Here is a 23570-nt window from a genome sequence, read left to right as displayed (position 1 = left end):
CGGATACGTCATGGCCGCGCGGGTTGGACAGTTTGATCGCCACGTCTTCCTCGAGGCTTGACGCCAACCAGTTGCTGCGGCGGCCCCGCCCCCTTTCCCCTCCCCGCCAATAGAAACAGGGCAACGTCATCGCCGTGCCCCGCCGCTTCCACCGAGCGGACCAATCGCCGTCTCCATCTTGCCCCGCCCCCTCCCCTAGTCTTGCCCGGGGTTGCGGTGTTTCCGGCGGAAGCGGGGTCGCAAGCGGCTGTGACGTGTGCCGAGGCGGGCGGGCGGGCTGGTTCCCCGGCCGGGCGCCGCCGCCATGCTCGACTTCTTCACTATCTTCAGCAAGGGCGGCCTGGTGCTCTGGTGCTTCCAGGGCGTGCGCGGCCCTGCCGCCGCCTGCACCGCGCCCGTCAACGCGCTCATCCGCTCCGTGCTGCTGCAGGTGAGCCTCGCGCCCGCGGCCCGTTCTCTCCGCCACAACTGCTCTCCGCTCGTGACGTGTCGCGTGGCTGTGCGACGTCGCGATGTCACGGGGCCCGGGGGCGCAGCTGCGTTTCGGGGGGGATATGCCACGTCACAATCAGTCTGGCAGCCCCGCGGGGGAGCGGCCGGGCCGGGCCCGGGCTCGTGCGGTTCTTGGGCACGAAGGGCCGGGCACCGAGCGCCTCCGGGGCTTCGCGGGCTGCTGGGAATCTACAGCCTCAAAATCAGGGCCCCGCCGAGCTGCCTCTGCGGTCTCTGCGGCAGAAGAGCTGCTCTAGCACTTTCCTGCAGTCAGAAAGCGAGGTGGCATCGCCTGAGGGGTCTCGGGTCTCACAGTGTCGAGATCCGCTGCCCTTTGGGCACGAGTCGCGCTCCCAGCAGCTGCGTCCAGAGAGGCTCTGGCCAGCAGGCACGAGGAGAGCGGCCGCGCTGGGCTCTGTTTCTCCTTGTTGCAGCTCGGGCGCAGGCGCTTGTCCGTGGCCCCGCAGCGATAAAGGGGCAAGCTGCTTCTGTCTTGACCCAAGATGAGTGAAAAGGCTCAGTGTGCGCATACACATCTTACAGTTTTGAATGTTTTAGGGACTGCTTTATTCTGACGTGCGGTCTCGCCAAATACTTGAGTTAAGCACATGTGACAGAGCTGACTGTCTGATAGATAGATGGATCTGATGGAGGATATGAAAAGAACGATCCAAGAAGGCGGATACAAGGGGGCATCAGTAAAGGTGGTTTCACACCGTGTGTTGGCATCTGAAGGCAAAACAAGGACATGTGTACTAGATCAGCAGTCATTTAGGAAATGAGGAACAGACGAGGCCTGTGAGACTCCAGGAACTAGTTCATAGATCCATACGTTGTAGGGCTGGAAGGGACCTCAGAAGATCATCGGGTCCAGCCCTGTGCACCAGGCAGGAAAGATAACTGGGGGTCAGGGGACCCCAGCAAGGTGACTGTCCAGTCTCCTCTTGAAGATGTCCAGGGTAGGTGATTGCACCACCTCTGGAGGGAGCTTATTCCACAGTCTGGACACTTTAACTGTGAAGATGTTTTTCCTAATGTTGAGCCTGAAATGGTTCCAGGAGTTTGTGACCATTACTCCTAGTTTTCCCCAAGGGTGCCCTGGTGAACAGCTGTTTACCAAGCTCTTGAGGTACACCCCTGATGTAGCGGTAAGCTGCTACCAAGTCCCCTCTCAGCCTTCTCTTTTTCAGGCTGAAGAGTCCCAGGTCCCTCAGCCTTTCTTTGTATGGCTTGCCTTGCAAGTCTCTAATCATACAGGTGGCCTTTCTCTGGACCCTGTCATGTTTTACCACGTCCTTGTTAAAGTGTGGTGCCCAGAACTGGATGCAGTGCTCTAGCTGTGGTCTCACTAGTGCCAAGTAGAGCGGAAGAATCACTTCCTTGGTTTTGCTAGAGATGCATCAGTTGATGCATGCAAAGGTTATTATTTGCCCTGCTGGTTACAACGTCACACTGGCAGCTCATATTCATACTGTGGTCTGTTTTTACTTCTAGGTCCTTTTTGTTCATGGTGCTGGTCAGTTTGGCACCGCCAAGCCTATAGGTGTGTAGGGGGTTGTTTGTCCCCAGATGGAGCACTTTACACTTCTCAGTGTTGAACTTCATCTGGTTCTGACTCGCCCAACTTGCTCGCCTGTCTAGGTCCGCATGTATCTGTAGCCTATATTGAAGCATGACCACGCTTCCCCATAACTTGGTGTTGTCTGCCAACTTGGCCAGTGAGCTCTTCATCCCCCACATCTAAATCATTGATAAAGATGTTGAAAAATACTGGACCAAGCACCAACCTCTGCAGGACAACACTGGCCACTTCTTGCCAGGACAATGCAGTTCCTGTTCATTAGGATTCCCTGGTCCTACAGCCAGCTTTGTACCCACCTAACTGTCTTGCAGTTAAGCCTGCAATCCTTCAATTTTTTTGCGAGGCCATCGTGAGATGCCAGGTCAAAGGCTTTTTGGAAGTCAAGGTATACGATATCAGCCTAGTTGGTAAAGAGCATCAGAGAACAAGGAACAATGAGTGAACAGGACAAGGAGCAATGGGCTCAAGTTGCATCAAGGGAAGTTTAGGTTAGATATTAAGAAGAATTTTCTCACTAGGAGGGTAGTAAAACCTTGAAACAGGTTACCCAGAGAGGTGGTGGAAGCTCCATCCCTGGAGGTTTTAAAACATAGCTCAACAAAGTCCTTTTAAGACTTTGGCTGGGATGATCTGGTTGAAGATAGTCCTGCTTTGAGCAGGAGGTTGGACTAGATGTGACCTCCTGAGATCCCTTCCAACCATAACTTTCTATGATTCTATGCTTGCAAAAAACATAGTTGCATAGTAGCTAGGGTCAAGAGGGATCTGAACAGATCATCTAGCCTGACCCCCTGCCACATTACATGTTGAGTAATGATTCTCACTGAAAGAGACCTGGCTGTGGTAAGAGTCACAAGGCCCAAACTAAAGGTGAAGTGCATACAGCTGTTCTTTGGTGGTTTCATTGCTTTTTTTTTTCTCTTTTCATAGGAGCGAGGTGGCAACAACTCTTTTAACCATGAAGCTCTTACACTTAAATACAAACTGGATAATCAATTTGAGCTTGTGTTTGTGGTAAGTGAACTATAAATATCCTTCTTTACCGGTGATTTGGGGAAATGGATAGCATTGTTTATTTGCCTGAAGAATACTTTATGCTTGAAAACTTTTCTAAAATTGATTCTAACTGCAGTTTGTCCACTGAAAGTTACCACTCCTAGAAATATTATTTCCTCTTGCAAAAGATGCCAGAGCCAGTTAGCTATGGTAAGGTTTTGGAGACATTGTTGTCACATCTCAAACTTGGAATGCTTCACATGGCTGAAAAATGCTATTCCACTTTCTGTTCTGAGCGTTGCTCTTGCTTCATAACTACTAACTACAGATTGAATAAAAAAAAATGCAGGAGCCACTAGTGAGGTTTGAGGGCAGCATGCTGTGAAAGGCAAGAGCTTGCATCCTTACCAGCATGGAAGCTCCCCTTTCCAGGATCTTATTTTGACTTGAGAATGTGATAAACCAGAGAACTCATTTCTAGCAGCTGGTGTCAGTCAGAGAAAGGTTTTTGTTTTGTTTTGTTTTGTTTTCCTTTCTTCCCTAGGATCCTCTTGAGGTGGGGACAGGCTTTGCCTGTTATACTTTCCTGAACTCCCTGTTTTTGCAAGGGAGAGAATAGGAGTCTGTTTCCCCTGTAGCGGATGTTTTATTGTCCTCTCAAAAACACTAACTAGGCTGGTGTCCTATTCCCTTGCACCTCTTAAAATGCTGAATGCAGGTCAGTCTCCCTCCTGCCTTGACAATTTCAAACCCTGCTTGTTAAAACTAAGCAGCAGCTAAGGCACAGCAGTCTCTGTCTGCAGATTTGGCAATGCAACATTGTATCAGTTGCATGTTGCTTGTGTCTTGTACAATTATGCCCACCATCAGTAATGGCTAGAAATGTATAATAACATTTAGAGGTTGGCTATCTTGGCCTATTTTCTGGGAAAGGAAAGCTTTCTAATTGTTTACTGGTGAGTGGACCTTGGAACCATGGCAGTACAGGGCAGTGAGATGGCATCTTTTTGTGTGGGTGGTGGGTCTGTTTTCCAGGAGTAACTGGAAAGTCCTGTTAAGTAAGGTCTGGCTGAGAGCACAGAGTTCTCTCCAAAGTTTGGGATTTGTAGTGTTGAAAAGAAACCTTGGGTGAAATCTTGATATAAGTCATGAAGTCAATGGCATTGAACTCCCAGTACTCGTCTGGACCTGGTTTCATCTTTAAGATGCTCTGAGTGTCTCACAGTCCCCAATTTCCCCCAACCCTTCACTTTTGTTCTGAAGGGACTCTGTTCAGAGGCTTGAGCAATGGTGAAGGTGCCAAGTTTTTGCGCCCTGACATCATGCTGTACTTGGCCTGGGGTGAGAGGTCAGCAGTCTCGTATATATTAGGGAGCAGATTTCTTTTGGTTTATTATTTTGGTTCTTAGTGTTTGGCTTAAGTAAGTGTGGTGAGGATAGCCAAGGGGTGCAGAGCAGCAGATTTACATCCTTGGCATGTGTTCATTGTTGCATCTGTTGCTTTTGAGCTGTTTCAGTTGTTCTTGTCTTGGGGATCAAAAGCCAATTCCGTGTCAGTCAGGTACCCCTAGAAGGTCACTTTGGATGCAGTTCTTACACATTTCATCTGGAGGAAATGCTAGCTCTGTGGGGGGATCCTTGGACAGTTCCAGCCTCATGTGGTGGGCAGTGCTTCCAAAGAGAGTGTACCTAGGAATTATGAAGTAGTCTCCCCCAACATCCCTCAGCATGTTTTAAACCTGGGGCCTAATTCAGTGGGTGGAGAGATCCAGAGTTAAAGGAGATCAGTCATGGAGCCCTACGCATGCTGTATTGTAGCTGTAAACTCAAAACAACTTCTGAGCAGCCTTAGGGATAAAATGCTGCTAGCTGAATCTGTGGCCAGTGTCTGCATCTTGGGGGCATGGTTGGGTGTGGTTCACATGGTGCTGGAGGGTGTAGTGGTTTCCAATATTTACAGTGACTAAGTGATTTGAGGTTTCTGTCTCCATTAAGATATTTGAATTGCCAGCATGTTGTACCCTGTGGCCATGTCCAGACGAGTGCAGCTGTGCAGTATGTGGCACTGCAGACTCGTCTGCGGCACCACACACTGCACATTCAAGTATTCTCTGCACTGCAAGGCTCTGAGCGGCAGGATTGCTGCAGCTGCAGCTTCCCAAGGCCCCCAGGACTCCAGGTAAGGCTGTTGGAGCCAGCATAGTCACTGGCCCCAGCCTCCCTTACTCTACCTGGGGTAACTTGCTGCACGCCAGAGGTCACATGGCCCAGGTGTTCCCTGAGGACAAGTAGCAGTGGCATGTGGTATGCCGCTGCTGCTTGTCCCTGGGGAAACAAGCATCCATGTTCATGTGGACACTGCCTGGGTGGGGGTGGAATTAAGACGTTTTGTGCTCTTTCAGTTAGTGTCATCTTAAACAGGTGCAGAATTTAAGGTAGAAATATGATTATGTTGGTGTCCCTTTAACTTAAAACATTTGCATATGCAGCTATCATTTCTCCCATTTAAGAGATTAATTTGCTATTCTTGCTAATGAGGTGTAATCGGGGGTTGCAGTGGACCCCAAACTGGCTATGAGCCAACAGCGTGCCTCTGTTGCCAAGAAAGCTAACAGCATACTGAGCTGCATTAGTAGGAGTATTGCCAGCAGATCAAGGGAAGTGATTATTCCCCTCTATTCAGCGTTGGTGAGGCTGCATCTGGAGTACGGCGTCCAGTTTTGGCCCCCCCACTACAGAAAGGATATGGACAAATTGGAGAGAGTCCAGTGGAGGGCAATGAAAATGGTTTGGGGGTTGGGACACAACTTCTGAGGAGAGGCTGAGGAAACTGGTTTAGTCTGCAGAAGAGAAGACTGAGAGGGGATTTGATAGCAGCCTTCAAGTACCTGAAGCAGGGTTCAAAAGAGTATGGAGATAAACTGTTTTAAGTGATGGCAGATGACAGACCAAGGAGCAATAGTCTCAAGTTGCAGCAAGGGAAGTTTTGGTTGGATACTAGGAAAAAATAGGAGGATGGTGAAGGATTGGAGCAGGTTACCCAGAGAGGTGGTGGAATCTCCATTCTTGGAGGCTTTTAAGGCCCAGTTCAACAAAGTCCTGGCTAGAATGATTTAGTTGAGGCTGATCCTGCTTTGGGCAGGGGGTTGGACTAGGTGACTTCCTGAGATCCCTTCCAACCCTAACTTTATATGATTCTATGATCAGTAGAATCTTGTCTTGAAGTGTAGATTCCTTTCAGGTAATATATATCTCTATATCTATTGTTGAGAAGGCAGACAAACTTTCTCTTTTCTTTGCAGGTTGGTTTTCAGAAGATCCTGACTCTAACCTATGTAGATAAGTTGATAGATGATGTCCATAAGGAGTTCAGAGACAAATATCGCAATGAATTCCAGCAGAAAGGCACTCTAGGGCTCCTCAATGGCACCTTTGATTTTAAAGAGGATTTCTTACACCTCCTCCAGTAAGTAGACTTTTTTTACTATAGTTATGTTTGTGTATGTTTAACACTATTCCTTGAAGGCCTGATATTAAGACTTGGCTAACGGAGGTACATGTAGTCCTGCCTATATGCTCATGTTAGTGTGGGCTCTCATTCTTACTGGTTACCTTCCAATACAGAGTATTGTTTAATTGGCACTGGGTGGATTAGGTAAATCTGCATTGCGGTTGATTTATGTTGCTGTCACTGAGCAATACCAAACAGTGTCACAGTGTCCAAAACATCTTTGCCTAATCAAGTCTCTAATGTGGCTGTTGGAAATGCTCTGAATCACATCAGTGAGAGCTCCCTTGTTTGACTGTATAACTCAGAGGTGGCTGCTGTGTCACAGGATTTCTAGTATAGCTGTTTTCTTGGGAGAAATATCTGGACCCAGACATTCAAAGCATCCAAGATCCTCAAAAAAGCTTTGTTGCATCAACCAGCCTATTTCCTATGTCCCCTTTCTCTGGACTGGTGGTATGCAGAGATCACCACAGAGTTGCCGGGGCAGGGATCCTACCTTTTTTCAGTTAAGAAAGCAGTGAGCACTGGAAACTGAGTTGTTTCTTTCCTCCTGCTGGCTGTTCATGAATGTACCAGTAGGGGCCCAGACCAAAGAATGGTGGTGAGACGAGGGTAGGTGCCCCACCACTGACTGGACATGAAACATCAGCTACACTTCAGGGGTACACTTCTTCAGCATGTATATGTAAATCTGCCTCAGAATAGGTGCATGTGTTGGGGGGAGGGGGATGATGAGACAAACCAGATAATATATGATGTCTCTCTCTTTTTTAGGGATTGGGGGTGTCAGTCTTTACTCTTCAGAGCAAACCTCCATCCCCAGTATCCTTAATTATATATGTCACTGCTGTTTTAGACACGATGCCTTTAAACACTTTCCAAGCTGCTTGACCTCAGCAATCTTTGGAAATGGAGATCACTAGATGAAGGGTCACACAAAGCGGGCAGTCAGTGGTTTATTGCTAATGCCAGAGCAAGCAGGAAGTCTGTTCCATCTCAGATGAGATTATTAAGACCCCGTTTACCAAAGTAAATGTGAAGCATTTGGCTGAGTTCCTTTGTTATCTGTTTCTGGTTCTGGATTGATTGTTTTAAAAGGTAAGCCAAAAAAGCATCCTGCTCATTCCTTTGGCCTTGACATGGGGTCTATGTTTGTAGAGCATCTTCTGGCATTTTACTTGCTTTGAAAAGTCCCAAGTACTGAGGCTGTTGTACCTGATCTATGGCTATGTCCAGCAGAGCGAGGATCACAGCTCTGAGACAGGAATGCCTTGTTCGTGAAGATGGTGTACTTTGCCTCTAGAGGACAGTAGGGAGGTTTGTGATGGTCTTCAGCTCCTGTGAGTTGACTCCATAATCATGGGCAGGCTCTTGGGAAAGCAGTTTCTTTTATTGATGAGCCCCATCTGTATTGGTAAACAGTTCCATTGGGTCCCATCTCTTGACGTAATTCTTGGTCTCTAGCTATTTTGTGCTTTTGTTCTGTGATGGAGCACATAGCCTGTTTGGATTCCCATGTGCTCTAGATTAGAGGTTTATTGGCTTTTCCAGAGCTTCAGCGCCTGTCTGGCTGGATGTGACAGACTAATTTGTGTAATTCACAGGCAAGGCGCAGTGAAAGAGAGATGAGGTTTTCAAGAGTCCAGACTGGAGTGAGACAAACACAGGTTTGGGAGGCTTTATAACATGGTATGGGATGCAGAATAGGAGGTAGCTGCTGCCCTAACTGTTGTCATGGTGTGGTAGTGAGTCCCAGGCCAGGGCTGCATTTCCAAGTCAATAACCCCATTCCTTTTTCCTCAGGGAGGCAGAGGAGAGCAGCAAAGTGCGAGCTCCCCCTGTTATGAAGACATTTGAGCAGTCTGTGAAGTCTCAGAAGACTGTCAAGTCCATGATAGAAACCCGGGGGGAGAAACCAAAGGAGAAAACCAAGAACAAGAAAAACAAAGGTTCGAAAAAGGATGGTAAGTAGATGTGTAACACATGCTGGAATCAAGAGTCCAGGCTGGGTGTGTGTCCCCTAGCCTTCAGTGGCACTAAATCAGCACATGCTTGTCTATAGGCACATCTGATTGTTAGCATCCCTTAGGCTCAAATTTTCCAATTTGGGTGCCTAAATTTTCCAGGTTTAAGGACCTAGATAAAAGTGGCCCAACTTAGAGGTGCTGTGCACACATTGACTTTTGCCCTTGGGACTAGGTGATTTGGCTGTCTGCCTTCAAATACCCATGTGAAAATTAGGCCAGACTTAGGTATTGTAATACTGGATTGTTTCCATAAAATAAATTTTTTAGATCAAGGTTTGGCAACGTTTTTGAGCAGAGTGCCAAAAACACCTGCAACCTTGACTTGTAAGATGTTGGTGTGCCAGGACAGATGGCATGGGAGTTGCGAGGGGCTCGCTCCTTGTTGTGGCAGCGCAGCCCTGGCCCCTTCCCTGAGGTGTGTGCACCAAGCAAAATGCCCTCGCATGCCACACTGGCACACGTGCTGGAGGTTGCCTACCCCTGGTTCAGATGATAAAAAAGATTGCTATCAGGAGCCTGCTTACTGCTCTTGCTTCCACCCCTGAGTTCAGTATTAACTGCACAGAGTTCCAGCCCGCAGTTTACCTTTGGTTTGATTCCTTTTAGGGACTAGTGTCAACTGTTTGAGGTTACCCTAGCTTAAGAACACTGTTGAAAACTATCAGACTGTGGGCAGAAATGTTTAAGTCGCCACTTGTTCAAGGTGACTGAGACAAATCTGGGAACTGGGGGAATTGATGCCTGTGGAGTGTATACTTGTATCGAGGAACTCCAGAAGTTAAGGGTCCTTGGGAAGTGCCAACTCGGCCATGATATTCATGTGCCACTCTTCTTTCCTTGGTTGAGCAGGAATCTAAAGATTGCAGAAGATGGCCTCCTTGAGAGTAGGCCTATAATAACGGTGCAAGTTCTGGGAGAGAGCATAATGTTTTGCCTGGCTTACCCTGAAACATCAGCTATCCCAGAAGCAAATTGCCCTTGCCCTTTGATCACCTGTTTGTGAACATTCTGATGAGGGCCCTACATACTTGAATGTGCAGTGGACATCAAGTATTCTCTGCACTGAATCTAAGACTAAAGTGTAGTGAGCAAGCCAATTTATTCTCATTTATTCTGATGAGGGCCCTTTTTTATCCAGCTTCTGGAACTGAGGCTGCTACAGTCCCCAGTAAAGCAGCCCCAGTTGCAAAGCAGAACCCTCCTACGTCAGCTGGGGACAGGGAGGAACTGACCAAGGATGAAATCCTGCAAAAGAACCGGGAGGAATTCTTCAAGAGACATATGAAAGGAGGAGAGAAGTCCAGGTGAGTGAGGGTGGCATATCTGGGTGTGCCTGTAGCTTAGGGGGAGGGGATGGAGGGTTATAGGGGCCAGAGCTCTGCTTGGGGAGTATTTCCCCATGAGCAGACATGCAAATCGTGACTACTTTCTGCCTTTGACCCAGTCTTTGTCCACCTGTTACTGGACAAGTAGGCTGCAGCTTGCCTTATCTTGTGCAGTAGTATCCCACTTTGTCCAGGGTGTAGCTTGTGCTTATGCTCTGAACTACTATACTCTTCCTTTGGGGGTACTTTGGGGCTCTCGGGAACAAGCCTTATGCTGAGCGTTGGCTCTTCGGGAAGTGGAACTAGGATTTTCTTGAGTTTGCTGGAAATATGGAGAAAGGCACCTATAGGCTCCTTGAGTGATTTGGTACAATCCCCCCGCAGGTTAAAGACAGGGCGAAATCTTGGCTAGAGTGAAATTGATAGTAATTTTACCATTGACTTCGGCAGAACCAGGATATCCTCTGAAGTGGCCCTTGGACAGCTCAGCAGCAGGGGTCCTGTTTTTCTCTGTTTAAAACTTCCAAATGTTTAAAACCCCCGATATGGTGTGAAAAGGAGAAAATCCAGATCCCTGCTTGTCAGACTGGAAAAACAAAGAGTCTTCCTGAACTCCCACACATTTCTGTTGATGTGGTGACTAACAGTAAATTGCTCCTATTGCTTTTGGTTTATTTAGGGCTATGTGTTCAGGGAGAAGAGAGAAGGAAGCACTTGTTCAGTCTGTGACACTGAAGGAGTTCTCTACACCTGCTCCCTGGTGGCATACGTCTCTCCAAGGAAATAGTATTGGTCCCAGAGTTACCTTCAGTGCAGATACAAGCCCCTCTGTGATGGGATTTGTGTGGTGGAAGCAAAGGGTACCACAGTGAGATGACCATGCCAGGTGCTAGTGAAAAGGCTTTTTTCTTTCTTTCTTTTTTTTTTTTTTTTTTTTTTTTTTTTTTTTTTTTTTTTTTTTTTTTTTATTGGTTTGTTTTTGGGGTTTTTTTATTTAAGCAATCGGGTCACTGCCAAGCTCAGTGCAGGATCAGAGTTAGGGCTGTTTGGGTGACTTCTGTGATACACTTCTTTTTTCAGTGCTTATCTTTAATCTCCCATCTTTCTAACCATTAGGCTTTTAAAATTACAAGCCTTTAACACATTTCTTTTGTTGCCAGTATTTTCCTGCTGTAACCCTAGCTTAAAAGGGTGCTGTCAGCTTATCTCTCACTGATCAGTGGAACAAGAAAAGAATTCTTTCACTGCTGACTAGGGGTATTATGGAAGGCTTATCACATATTGGCCACCACAGATGAGCTGATAAACTCAGTGACTTGATCCATCTGGCAAATCCTATGTAAATGAATTCCAGGTGCCAGGGAGGTCTCTCTTTCCCAAGGTCAAAATGAGATTGTCATTGTTACTGTAAAGCTTGCTTTTATAGTTTCTGCTGTCTTTCCAGCAAGTCCCCAAAGCCTGAGACTCAGAAAGAGAAGGGGAAAAAACCCCGTGTGTGGGATCTGGGGAACTCCAATGCCAAAGTACTTGATTACAGTAACTCCACTACCAATGGAAACACAGAGACTTGCCCTGCTGAGGAGTTTGACCCTGATATGGTAAGGTCCTTACATTCCCCTTCCTCTGAGAAAGTGTGACCTTGGAGTATTGTGGTCTTGGATCTGCTGTGGACATCCTGAGAATCCAAGCCCCTGCAGGGTGAGAACATACAAAGTTGAATAAAGCTGTGAGCAGTGGCTGGTCAAGCCAAGGTCTCTGGCATACAGTTAAGGTTTTGCTCAGGCTCCGCTGGGTTGTAGAAAGTTGCAGGGCTATCTGTACCTTAGTGCTTTTCAAACTCCACACATCAATGCTGATGCAGATCTAGAGGAATCTTTACTTGAGAAGACTAGGATTAGATCCCCTGCCTATAGCAGAGTGTTTTGGAGGAGACTGGTAGAAGCCTGCTTGGCAGCTAACCTTGATCACTGGAGATAGTAAGATAGATAGAGCAGGGGGCTGGGGATCTGATTCTGTTCCCATCTTTATCACTGATTTTTCGAAGACATTTCAGCCACCTCTGAAAAAGGAAAGCCTCACTTAGCTCAGGTGCTGTGATGACTAGATCATGTTACTAAAACTCCTTCAGGATGCTGCAACTGCCACTTGTGGGCAAAATATTTTTTCTAGTCATTTGCTTTCATTTAACACCAGGTTTGTTCACGATATCTTAAACAGCAGAGTTTGGCAAGACCGCTGCAAAAGTTAATTCTGCTGTTAATACCTTGACAGGCTGCCGCAGCAGTGAGCAATGACAGACTTAAAGTGGGGATCACATGCCAGTTTACTGATTCTCCACACCCCCTATCATTCCCCTTTCTAGGCCCTCGGAGATCGGAATCGGGAGCCTGGCCGCCTCTATGATCTTGACTATGAGAGTGACGAAGAGGAACCTGAAGAGGAGAAGGTTGCTCAGAACCCTTCAAAACCAGGGTGAGGCCTCCTGTAGCCCTCCCTAACCACACAATCACCTTGCTTTCTCTTCTACAGCTTTTCTTCTAATGTGGCTAGTCTTAGCTTGCACAGAACACCTCGAATTGAAAATTAATTACTACTTCCCTGTGCCTTCAGTCCTTGTGCTGGGAGGCAGTAATGTCTCTGTACTTCATTATCCTAATACTGTTTTGACCTGCTTTAGATTTCATCCCATGCTCTGCACTCATGAGAAATAAGTGAGCCCTTCTGGGTGGCCATTCCATTTCTTTAGGCTGCTGTCTTACTTTAACTGAACCAACCAACCACCACTTCACAATAAGTCCTTTGATTCCCTGCTGGTAAGTCTTTGATACCTGTCTGCACAAAGTAACTAAGCAAATCCATACAAGGTTTGCAATTTGCATCTGATTTGTACACAAGTTATGTACAGAATAGTTTGGATTGGCTGTGCAGCTGTGTCCCAGTGCTGCCTGCAGATTGCTGATTTACACAACCTTTTTGTTAGCCAGTCAGTCCTGGGGCACCCTGACCTTCACGTTGAAACCACAGCCTGTTAATCTTATGTGTGGCACACCTAGGCAATGGTGCAGTGGAACATGTGTGTGAATGGTGGGGAATTGTAAGAGCCCTTCCAGTACTTCCCTGCATCTAGCTGCTACTCTTCACCATTCCCTTTGACTCTAGTATGTAACAAAAACTCTCCTTCTCCAGTGCTAAGAAGGGTGGCTTGGGAGGCATGTTCGGGATGCTGAAAGGCTTGGTGGGTTCTAAAAGCTTAACCAGAGAGGATATGGACTCTGTTTTGGAGAAGATGAAGGATCATCTGATTGGTAAGTTTGGAATGTCTCTATTATTCTTATGAACCAGGACCCTGCCCTGTGCTATTGATACCTGGGACAGGCTTGCTATATCTCCGGGCCTGTATTCCACTCTCTCTAGTCCTTCAGTTGTATTAATCTAGGGTGATCCTTCCACGCAGTGAAGCTGCTGGAATGTAGCTTACCTCAGTCGCTGTGCTCTGAATTAACCCTTTCAGCCAGTGATCATGGAGCAGTTGCTGGTCCAGTTATTTCTGGCCCTTCCCCTATCGTTCTTCTCTTCCAGTGTTACCTCTTATAGCACCTTCTCCGTAATGGAGTCTGGAGTTCGGGTGAGGCCTACCTACCATGCTGGCTGTAAACTGTACTGAAGAAATTGCTTATCCTATATCCATAGCATGTGTTCTGCTGTGTCTTTATACTTAGTGCTGGAGCACGATGGGGCTAATGGAGAAGGGGTTTTGGATTATGTACCTCATACATCATGAGCAGTAGTCCCTTTGAACTTCTCTGGGAGATGTTACTGGTTTTAAATCTGTGGTTCAATTTAGTGACTCCTAAATAGACGTCTTATCTTTGGAGTAGTGATAGTAATTGCTCTTGGGAATATTTATTTGTATAGGGATTGAGTGTATTAAGAGTGACTAGCTTTATCTGTGGTGTCACACTCATAAAGGAAAGCCACAATAGTCTCATATCTGTCTGGATAATCCCATCTTGTACAATGTCCAGTTCTAAAACTAGTTGCTCATGGAATATCTGGGCTGTAAGGGTTTATCTCTGAACAGTTCAGTATAGATCCTACTGTTTCTGCATTAATTGACTTTGTCCTCACTTGAGTGCTGCTGGGGCAGTGTGGATGATGGGATGAGGAATGGTAGATGTCACCTTTTTGAAAATTTTGATGTTTTTACTAAGGCAGTGACTTAGCCCCTTTCATTCTGAATGGCCAGACCTATATCGTGCATACTTGCGCTCCTTGGGAATGGCCCAGGAAGGGGTAGCATCCATGATTTCTGAGCTTATGCTGATCCCTGAGAGACATGGGTAGGACAAAGTCCTTGTTTCCACAAGGTAACTTTGGTGAGGCCCTGAGGGGCCTCTGAATGAATGGACAGGTTGGAGTGGCCCAGGTGGCTGGAATCATTTGGGAGATGAATGTTGTGGAGAGGCCTCATCAGCCACAAACAGGATTTGCATGGTCCCAGGGGGACTGACAATGACTTTCTGCCCTGATCTCCCCCAGAGCAGTGCCTGATCTAGGTTTCCCACCCCAAGGTCAAGCATTTGTGCTGCTGAGCTATGGGTTGATGAGACCAGAGTGTTGCATATTCTCCTCAAGGCCATTTGCCCTCATAGCAGAAAAGGCTGGGCAGTACTGGAAGCAATAGGATTAGAATATCATTGTGGCCAATTATCCATGGAGCTGGGTGGTTATTGAAGCTTTCTTCAGTGTCACTGTGGGAACCCTGCCTCTAAGCCCCTGGAATTTAACCTGCAGCACTAACCCCACTCCCTTTACTTTTTACCCAAAGCAAAGAATGTGGCTACAGACATTGCCGTTCAGCTGTGTGAATCGGTTGCCAAGAAGCTGGAGGGGAAAGTGATGGGGACATTCACCAGTAAGTGCTGTGATACCACTGTCTGGGGAGCTGCTGTGAACTGAATATCTGCTCTGTTCTCTGAAGTGTCTGTAGTGCTATCTTGTTCTCTCCTTCCCCTCTGAGTTTCTCTTCCCTCACAGTTGACACAAAGCATGCAAGTCTCTGTAGACTGCTGCTGCTGGTGCTCTTCTACTTTCTACTTGGGTACCCTGCTCTCCAAGTGGGCATGGTACTCTGGTTCATTCCAACCTGCCTGCTGTTTGAGGCAGGTTTTTGTCCTTGCTTAAAGGGGGTTTCGAAGCTTCAGGTGCTGATTCGATTCAGAGGAGATTTGGCCTGATTCGGTGGCCGAAACTCCAAATCTGAATTGAATCAAGGGACCAGTAAAAAAGTCTGAATCGATTCGAAGCTCTCCAAATCTTTGGAAAAAATTCAGAGAGCTTTGATGATTGGGGCAGTCCCTGCTGGCTGCAGCAGGGAGCTGGAGCCGGACTTGGAGCTGGTAAGTAGGGACTGGAGGAGGGGGAGGCTGGAAAAGGGGGGAGGGGACCATGGGGGCACTCCTGCCTGCTCCCCCGACCCTCCCCCATGGCTGCCTTGCCCGCCCCAGCTCCCAACCCTTTAAAAAAAAAAGTCCCGACTCACTGGATGCTGCCCAGCAGGGGGCAATCCCCACTGTCCCACAATGCATGGGGGGTTCTGTCACAAGCTCCCCTACCCCTCTCCCAGCCCCCCATAGCTGCCCCATCCATCCTAGCTCCAGCCCTTTAAGAAAAAAAAAACAAACAAAAAAGCCCCCAGGACTCTCCAGCTCCTGCAGCAGCCTTGGGGCTTTGGGGGGCTCATGGAAGAACAGTGGGGAGTAGCGGGGATTGCCCCCTGCCCCTCCCTCCAGGGCCCAGCAGCACCTGGTGAGTCTGGGCTTTTTTGTTTTTTCAAAGTGCTGGGAGCTGAGGCTGGCGGGGCAGCCATTGCCGGGCTGGGAGAGCAGGTGGGGGATGGGCCTGGCCTGAGTGATTCAGAGATTCTGGTGCCCAAATCTCCAAATCAGATTCAGCTGAATCGATTCAGGACAGTGATTCAAATAATTGAATCACTGTCCCCCGAATCAGCAGAATCCAAATCCGAAACGAATACTAGCCGCTTCACACAGGCCTGCTTGCTTAGCCTAGTCCAGGGGTGGGCAATTATTTGGGCTGGAGGGTTACTAAGCTTTGGTAAGTGATGTCCGGGAGTGGGATGGGTGAGCAAGCTTGGATCGCAGGGCCATGACAGCGTGGGGCTGGGACCCAGGGCCTGGGACAGAGTCGCAGTCTGCTTCTGCACATCCCTTTGGGTGCAGGTTCCATGGGCAGAGATGTGCAGGGAGCAGATTGTAGCTCTGCTATGGATCCAGGCCGGGGCCCAGCTCCAGCCCCACACTTACCACCCTGCGATCCTGGTCTCAGCCCCTGCCCACCCGTCCCGCTCCTGGAGGCTGCTCCCCACCCACCTGCGGCCCCATCCCATCCACCTGGCCGAGTGCACTGTGCCTGCAGGGGTCCCAGGCCAGTCTACATGGAGACCCTGTCTGCCCACGTGTCTGCTCCCTCTGGCACCCCTAGTAGTAGGGGTGTAGGTTGTAGGGAAGACTGACAGCAGCACCTGGACAGAGTGAGTCATCACTTCAGGGGCTGCTGCGAAGCTGAGCCTGGCCACCCTGCTGCCCCTGCCTCTCTGTGTGCCTGGGTGCAGCAGGGCTGTCCATCCAGGATGTGGATAAGCTGGAGAGGGTATAAAGAAGGGCCACCCTTATGATTAGAGGCATAGAGGATAGGCCCTATGAAGCAAGACTCCGAGAACTGGGCCTGTTCAGGCTGAGAGGTGACTTGATAGCCAAGTACGTCAGGGGCGTGAGCATCAAGATCTGGGGGAGTGGCTCTTCAGGGAGGCACCTTGGGATGACTAGGACAAATGGGCATAAGCTAATAGAAAGTAAATTCAGGCTGGACATAAGGAAAAACTTTTTCTCTGAAAGGGTCAGCAGAATCTGGAACACACTCCCAGCAGCGGTGGTGCAGCCACCATCCTTGGAGGTGTTCAAGATGAGGCTGGACAAGCACCTTGTTGAGCATGTCTGAGCCCAGTAACTTCCTGCCCGTGGCAGGGGACAGGACTTGATGATCTTGCAGGTCCCTTCTGGTCCTATGATTCTATGATATGCGACATGGTCCAGGCTGCCCCTGCAGGCCATATTTTGCCTGTCCCTGACCTAGTCCTTAGTAGGCAAGTGTCTTGGGACTCAGCGCATGTATGATTGGTATGATCAGTGCATGGGAAAGGGAACTGCCAGAGTACGACACCCAGCTTGAGGCAGTGCAGGTTGTACTTGACATTATGCCTCAAGACACTGTGGGAAGGAGAGGCAGTGCTCCAGCTGCCCAGCCTGGATCAGTTGCTGACTGGTTCCACTTCTACCTCCTTTCCCAGCGGTGACCTCAACAGTGAAACAGGCCCTTCAGGAGGCCTTGGTGCAGATCCTGCAACCCCAGCGCCGTGTGGACATCCTGCGTGATGTTATGGACGCCCAGCGCCATCATCGGCCTTATGTTGTCACTTTCTGTGGGGTCAACGGGGTGGGAAAGTCAACCAACCTGGCCAAGGTAGGGTGCAGTCTGCATGAGTGCTTGTATTTTGCGCTAGTCCTGGAGACACTTTCCTGCTGTGGGAAACACCCTCCCCTGTGACAGCTGTAAGCACACAGCACACATTTCCTGGGTCCAAGGCAGACCTGTATTAAGACAGCTTGCATGGTCTTCAGCACTGTCAGAATTTGAGCTAGCCAGAGGATAGCTTTGTGGTGCTGCTGGCCAGTTCATTGTCCCATGTCATAAAGCAGTGGTTTTCAACCTGTAGTCTATAGTCTGCAGACTGTCTAAGGCAGTAGTCATCAACCAGTGGATCTCAATCCACCGGTAGATCTTGGAACCTCTTGGAGTCGATCCGAAGCTGGGATGGTGGGGCTGAGTGCCCACGCGTGTGCCTGTGTGCACCGCAGCTCAGCAGGTAAGTACATGGGGGAGGGAAGGGGCGGGGGCTAGATCGAGGATCCCACGGTGAGGGCCAGTACAATAGAGGCAGGAGCAGGATTAAGTTGAGTGGGGCCCTGGCCAGGTGGGACCTACTGGGGAGGTGTGCCCCCAAATAATTTTTTCTCCCTCTGTCTCAATCTGCCCCCCCTTCCCTCTGCACAAATTTAAGATGACTACAATCAATCAAAAGTCTGTGAATACCCACACTTACAGTTCAAAGGGGTTTGTACTTCCATTTAAAAAGTTTTAGGGTCTGCAAATGAAAAAGTTGAAAACCACTGGCATAGACTGTCATTGTTGGTTGTTGCTGCAAGGGAGAACTGTGCTCTGTACTCTGCTCCCATGTTGAGTAGATCCTTGTAAGCATTGGTGGGGGGAGAAGAGAGAGCCCTTGCTCAAATCAGGCTGTGTTATTTAAAGGAATCTCTGCCAGATCTTTTGAAATACTAGTCAACTTTGTAAAGTGCACTGTCTTAAATACCAGGGCTCATGTTTGTATAAAGCTTGCAGGCACTAGAACTGCTCATCTAAGTCACTAGCTCCTCCCTATTGAAGTGCGTGGTCCTGACAGTAATGTTGCTGCAGCCTACACTGCAATTGGCTGTGAGACTGCAGCCTGGTATGCATACACTGTGCAAGCTGTCCTCTGGCTAGCTCAAATACTGACAGTGTTGAAGCCTGTGCAAGCTGTCTGAATACAGGCCTGCCTTGGACCCAGGAAGTGTGTGCTGTGTACTTCCATGTACTGCAGATCACACCTCCCACTGCAATGAGGATGTTCCCCTAAAGCTGCTGCATGTGGGGCGCAGTGTATATCCTGCTGTCGGGATCCTCTTTCACCCCGTCCCATACATTAGGGAGGAAAGTGTTCTACTGGTTACAGCACAGAACTCCAAGGTCTGCCATAGACTTCCTTTAGAGCCTTTTTCAGTGCATTCTTCTTCCTTGGCTCTGTTTGCCCACATTTAGATGCTAACCTGCCTCCTGGGGTGGACGGGTTAAGCTTCTCTCTTTCCTAGTTGCTCCTGAAAAATGCCGTTTCTACATGGTCCCCTAGTGCTACCTACATGGCAGTAACAATATCACTATCTAGCACAGAGCTTCTCTCCAGGTCACCCTGTGTATTTAGGGTGTATCCTGTCTGTGCCTGTGTCAAAGCAGGTACCTGACAGCTGTAGAGCTTGGCATTGTTAGGTGGAAGGTCCTATGGGCATGTCAGGTGCTGGTTACTACAGACAGAGCTTGATGCTACCCAGAAACATGGGTCCCATTATGATTTGGGTCTTAGGATGAGTCCTGAATCGTGGTCACTGCCTGGATGGGATGTGTCAAGGGTTCTGTGGAAGAACTGGGGGGCTGTGGGACCGCAGTGGGGCACACCCCATGTGAACAGAACACTGAGACCCAGGACCAGTTTCAGGTGAGGGTCATTGCCATCCTACTGTGTATTTCCAGGAGGCTTTGGTTTGACTGTGTGCCATGCTATTTTTTGACATGACATAGCCTTGGGATGAGGTGCTTAAATGAGGGTTTAGGTAGAAAAATGGGGCCAAAGGATGGAAACAGCAGAGTGCCCTGCTGGGGCATGTTGGGCTGGGTGCTGAGCAGAGAAGAGCAACTAGGGTTGGACAGAGGATGGTAATAGGACTTCCTCCTCCCTCCTCAGATCTCGTTCTGGCTGATTGAAAATGGTTTCAGCGTCCTCATTGCTGCCTGTGATACATTCCGCGCTGGAGCTGTGGAGCAGCTGCGCACTCACACTCGCCGCCTGAATGCTCTGCATCCCCCGGAAAGCCATAGTGGGCGCATCATGGTCCAGCTCTATGAGAAGGGCTATGGGAAGGACGCTGCCGGCATTGCCATGGAGGCCATTTCTTATGGTGAGCCTGTTGTCCTCTCCATGGTAGTGAGAGGATAAACACTGGGGAAATCCTAGACACTGAGTGGTAGTAGCTTGAGGTGCTGTATTTAGGTCTGAATTGATCTGACTGATGACCCTTCTCTTCCAGCACGTAACCAGGGTTTTGATGTGGTCTTGGTGGACACTGCTGGCCGTATGCAAGACAACGCCCCCTTGATGACCGCCCTGGCTAAACTCATTGCAGTCAACACCCCTGACCTCGTCCTCTTTGTCGGGGAAGCCCTGGTGGGAAATGAGGCTGTTGATCAGCTGGTTAGTTTGTGATTTTTTTTTTTTTTTTTTTTTTTAACTTCAGAAACTACAGTTCTTCTAGGGGAGCAGCTACCCCCCTGGTGAAAGCCTCTGCACATTTTGGATGTGCTTTGATGCCAGTAATGGGTGTCTTAGGACCAAGGTTGACTTATTCCCTGGCTCTCTTCCTTTTTCACCAGGTGAAGTTTAACAAAGCCTTGGCTGATTACTCCATGGCCCAGACACCACGTCTCATCGATGGAATTGTGCTCACCAAATTTGATACCATTGATGACAAGGTAAGATGCAGGATGGAGAGTTCTTATTTAACCTTTTCTCGCTGCTGGAGTTTGTAATGTCCTGCACAGATCCTCATGCTGAAACAATGCCAAGTTGGAGAGAAACTGACTGTAATAGGGTGTGTTCATTTGATGCTTTTCCCCAGTTCACCATTCAAGCGGAATCAACTTGGTTAGGTTGTTCTGAAGAGAAGTATCAGCTTTGCACTGTTGTTTGGGGAGGGGGGAGAGGAGTGCGGGAAATAGCTGTAAAAAGCTTTCTGGATAGAATTGCATTGGTGCAGCAGGAAGATAGGATCTGTGTTGTTCTGAACCTTTGCTAGAGGTTAAATGTTTGAAAGGCTATTCTTATGGCTACATAGAGAGCTCTTAAGTCTGTAATAAGCAGGTCCCAAAAGGACTACAAGGGGACACTACAGACCAAATATCCAAAGGAAATCTCTTGTGTGGCTGTAACATGAGTTGACATGGCTTTTGTTAGAAAACCATAAAAGAGAAACTCTGAACTCAGCAGTCAAAGTTCATAAAGTACAAAATGTGTAGCTGTGAGTAGCAGCACTTTTGAAGCAGGTGTCTGCCTTGTGGGAGTCCCTACTAATCTGTTCAGTTGCACTTTCTAGTTTTGCATTTGCCCCAAGGACTTCTGGTTCAGATATTTCACATTAGCTGGAACCAGCTTAGAATGTAAATAGCGGCTGCCTATTTTGCTAGTGTTACTGGCCCCTGTCCAGCCTGAGCCTTTTGGCACTGTCTGTTACCTAATGGTGGTGAGCATAGTGCTGCTCCCTGGCTAGAGATGCTGTTCACTTTAGTGTTGTCCTATCCAGCCATCCAAACATTGAGGAGAAATTTTGCCCCCGCCATGTTGCTGCCCAGTTTACTGTATTTCTGACATCTTGACACTGCTACCTGCTAAATCAGCTACTGGTGTCAACAGACTGGCTGTGATCTAGTAAGACAAAGGGGTTGCTTTACAGCCTGGCCAGCACAAAGTGATTTGTTACTGTTGTAGCTTTACAACTTGATAGTGCCCATCAGTGAAGGGCTGTGGAGGTGCTTACGGTGGTTCTACTGCTACCAACTGTCCAGCTCCCTCAGATAGCTGTGTCTATATAAGGAATAATATTCAAATCCTTAAAAAAAATTTTTAAAAAGCAAAAACAAAAAAACACTAAATGGACCTACTGAGTTACACTTTTTAAACTGCTGTAGGCCAAAGTGGTAGATTCATTAGTCTCATGCCATCCCCCACTTACAAATCTGATTTGCCTAGACCCTGCTTCAGTTCACCTGGTTGTGCAGCATCACACTGGCACTTTTCTCTCCATTGAAAATTAAATGGAATCTGCCTCACAGTGAAGACCTGGCCTTCCTAAAGATATTTGTCCAGTTGTGAAAGGATAATCATAGCTTCTTCCTTGCAGGTGATGGAGTTTCTAGAGCTTGTCATCCCCCCCCCCCCCCCCGCGCGCGCGCGCACAGACACACACACACACACACACACACACACACACACACACACACACACACAGAGGAGAGGCCAAGGTGAAGGTTGGAGTACTTCCTTTTACAAGTACTTCTATTTCCTGTCTTCACCCCATCTAATGGCTGTGTTCTTTTCTGCAGGTGGGAGCCGCAATCTCCATGACTTACATCACAAGCAAGCCCATTGTATTTGTTGGTACTGGACAGACCTACTGTGATCTGCGTAGCCTTAATGCCAAGGCTGTGGTTGCAGCTCTCATGAAGGCCTAAAAACCAATTATTGCACCAAATTGCTGTTTGCAGATATCTCAGAATGTGCTTTACCATGTGACTGACTAGTCTTTTCAGTGTAGTGCAAGACAGAATGAAGGGGTCACAGAGCAAGGAGTTGCCAAGTCCACTACTTGCCTGTGAATAATCTCTCATTGTGCTGCCCAATGCATGATTTTAAACTTTTGGAGGAGGTGGCTGCCTTTAATCATGTTGTGCTTACTCCAGTTAGCTACATGCTTCCTCCAGTTACTGGATATACAACATATTTTTTGGCGAGGATGCATCTCCTGCTGGAGCTCTTTAACCAGACCATCTCTGTGGCTGTCCACCAGCAAAGCCCTTTCTCCTAGATTTCTTCATTCTGTCTAAGTGACTCAGCCTTCCCAGAGGCTGGAACCAGAGCTTTGTATTGTTCATACAGTGTGAGTGGTGACTTAAGGACTCGCAGCCTTTGGGGCTGCTCTGTCACTAACAAAGCATCTATGGACTGTTCAGTTTAGGTTGTTTAAAAGTATTCTTGATCCTGTGAGCCAGTCTGGATCTTGTAGGTGGCACTGGGCTCATCAGGGACATGAGTGAGTTGCTCATAAGACAGTTCTAGGCTAATTGGCATGGGCAAGTGGCTTGCTTTGGACATTCAGTAGAGCAGGGATAGATGCTATTTAGTGACAGTTTTAGTGCATCCATCCTGATTAATACTTGCTGCTAGCTTGGACTATGGCAGCTCACCAAAGTTGCTAAACCAAAAATTCTAAATCTGCCCCTGTGCTTGTCAAGCAGGGGATATAGGGGAGTTGCTGAAGTTGCCTTAAGGTCCCTTGTTTCCATTATCATGGGACTCCTAAAGCAGGGCTATCCAGATGCTATGTAAAAGTGGCAGGAGCCTGAGGAGTCAGTGTGGCTCTGATACTGCAGCTCCCAGTGAGCAGCCTTTCAGCATGGTCTAAGCATCTCTGATCCAGGAGACTTGCGGGCTGGAACTGTGAACTGCACTTCTGCCCACAGTGAAGGAACGTTGCCTGGATTGTAGTAGGTAAGCTGGACTGCTTTAGAGGGATACATCTGATTTGTACTGCAAGATTCCCCTCTCTCCTCTCATAGAAGCTGGTTTTCTACCAGTACTGACTCTGGCTGCCGAGGGGGGATGCCTCCTAATCACCTGGAGACCAAGGCAGATGGAAGCTGTCCACACCATTAGCTTCTCTCTCAAACAGGCCAGCTAATGACAAGAAACATCTAAATGACAGTGGTGGCTGCTTGCTGCTTTCCTGCACCCTTTCCCCCTCCCTTTAGAGTGCCTCTTGAGCCTGGTCTAAAGTGCTACATTGAATAATACAAAACTCTTAAGATGTCTTGTAGCTCTGTACTGCAGATGTGCTATAGTGCAATAAATTGAATGCTGTCTGCTGAGAGAGATAATTTATATAAATAAATTTCATAAATTTGTTTTCTGTGCACAG

General features: G+C 48.1%; 1 protein-coding gene across 1 annotated transcript; it reads left to right on the top strand.

The window, feature by feature from the left end:
* The first annotated feature begins 242 nt into the window (after positions 1 to 242).
* On the top strand, positions 243 to 23556 carry SRPRA (SRP receptor subunit alpha). The gene is made up of 14 exons (XM_006275604.4): positions 243 to 430; positions 3005 to 3088; positions 6373 to 6536; positions 8385 to 8545; positions 9747 to 9912; positions 11378 to 11531; positions 12296 to 12405; positions 13120 to 13238; positions 14762 to 14848; positions 17300 to 17472; positions 19568 to 19781; positions 19911 to 20074; positions 20254 to 20352; positions 21979 to 23556. Exons 1-14 carry the CDS (start codon positions 305 to 307, stop codon positions 22105 to 22107), a joined length of 1950 nt encoding a protein of 649 aa, XP_006275666.1. The 5' UTR covers positions 243 to 304; the 3' UTR covers positions 22108 to 23556.
* Positions 23557 to 23570: the final 14 nt, after the last annotated feature.

Source organism: Alligator mississippiensis, chromosome 16 (assembly GCF_030867095.1).
Source record: "Alligator mississippiensis isolate rAllMis1 chromosome 16, rAllMis1, whole genome shotgun sequence".
NCBI lineage: Eukaryota > Metazoa > Chordata > Crocodylia > Alligatoridae > Alligator > Alligator mississippiensis.
The sequence above is the reverse complement of the archived record's forward strand: the minus strand, read 5'-3'. Positions and strand labels throughout refer to the sequence as shown.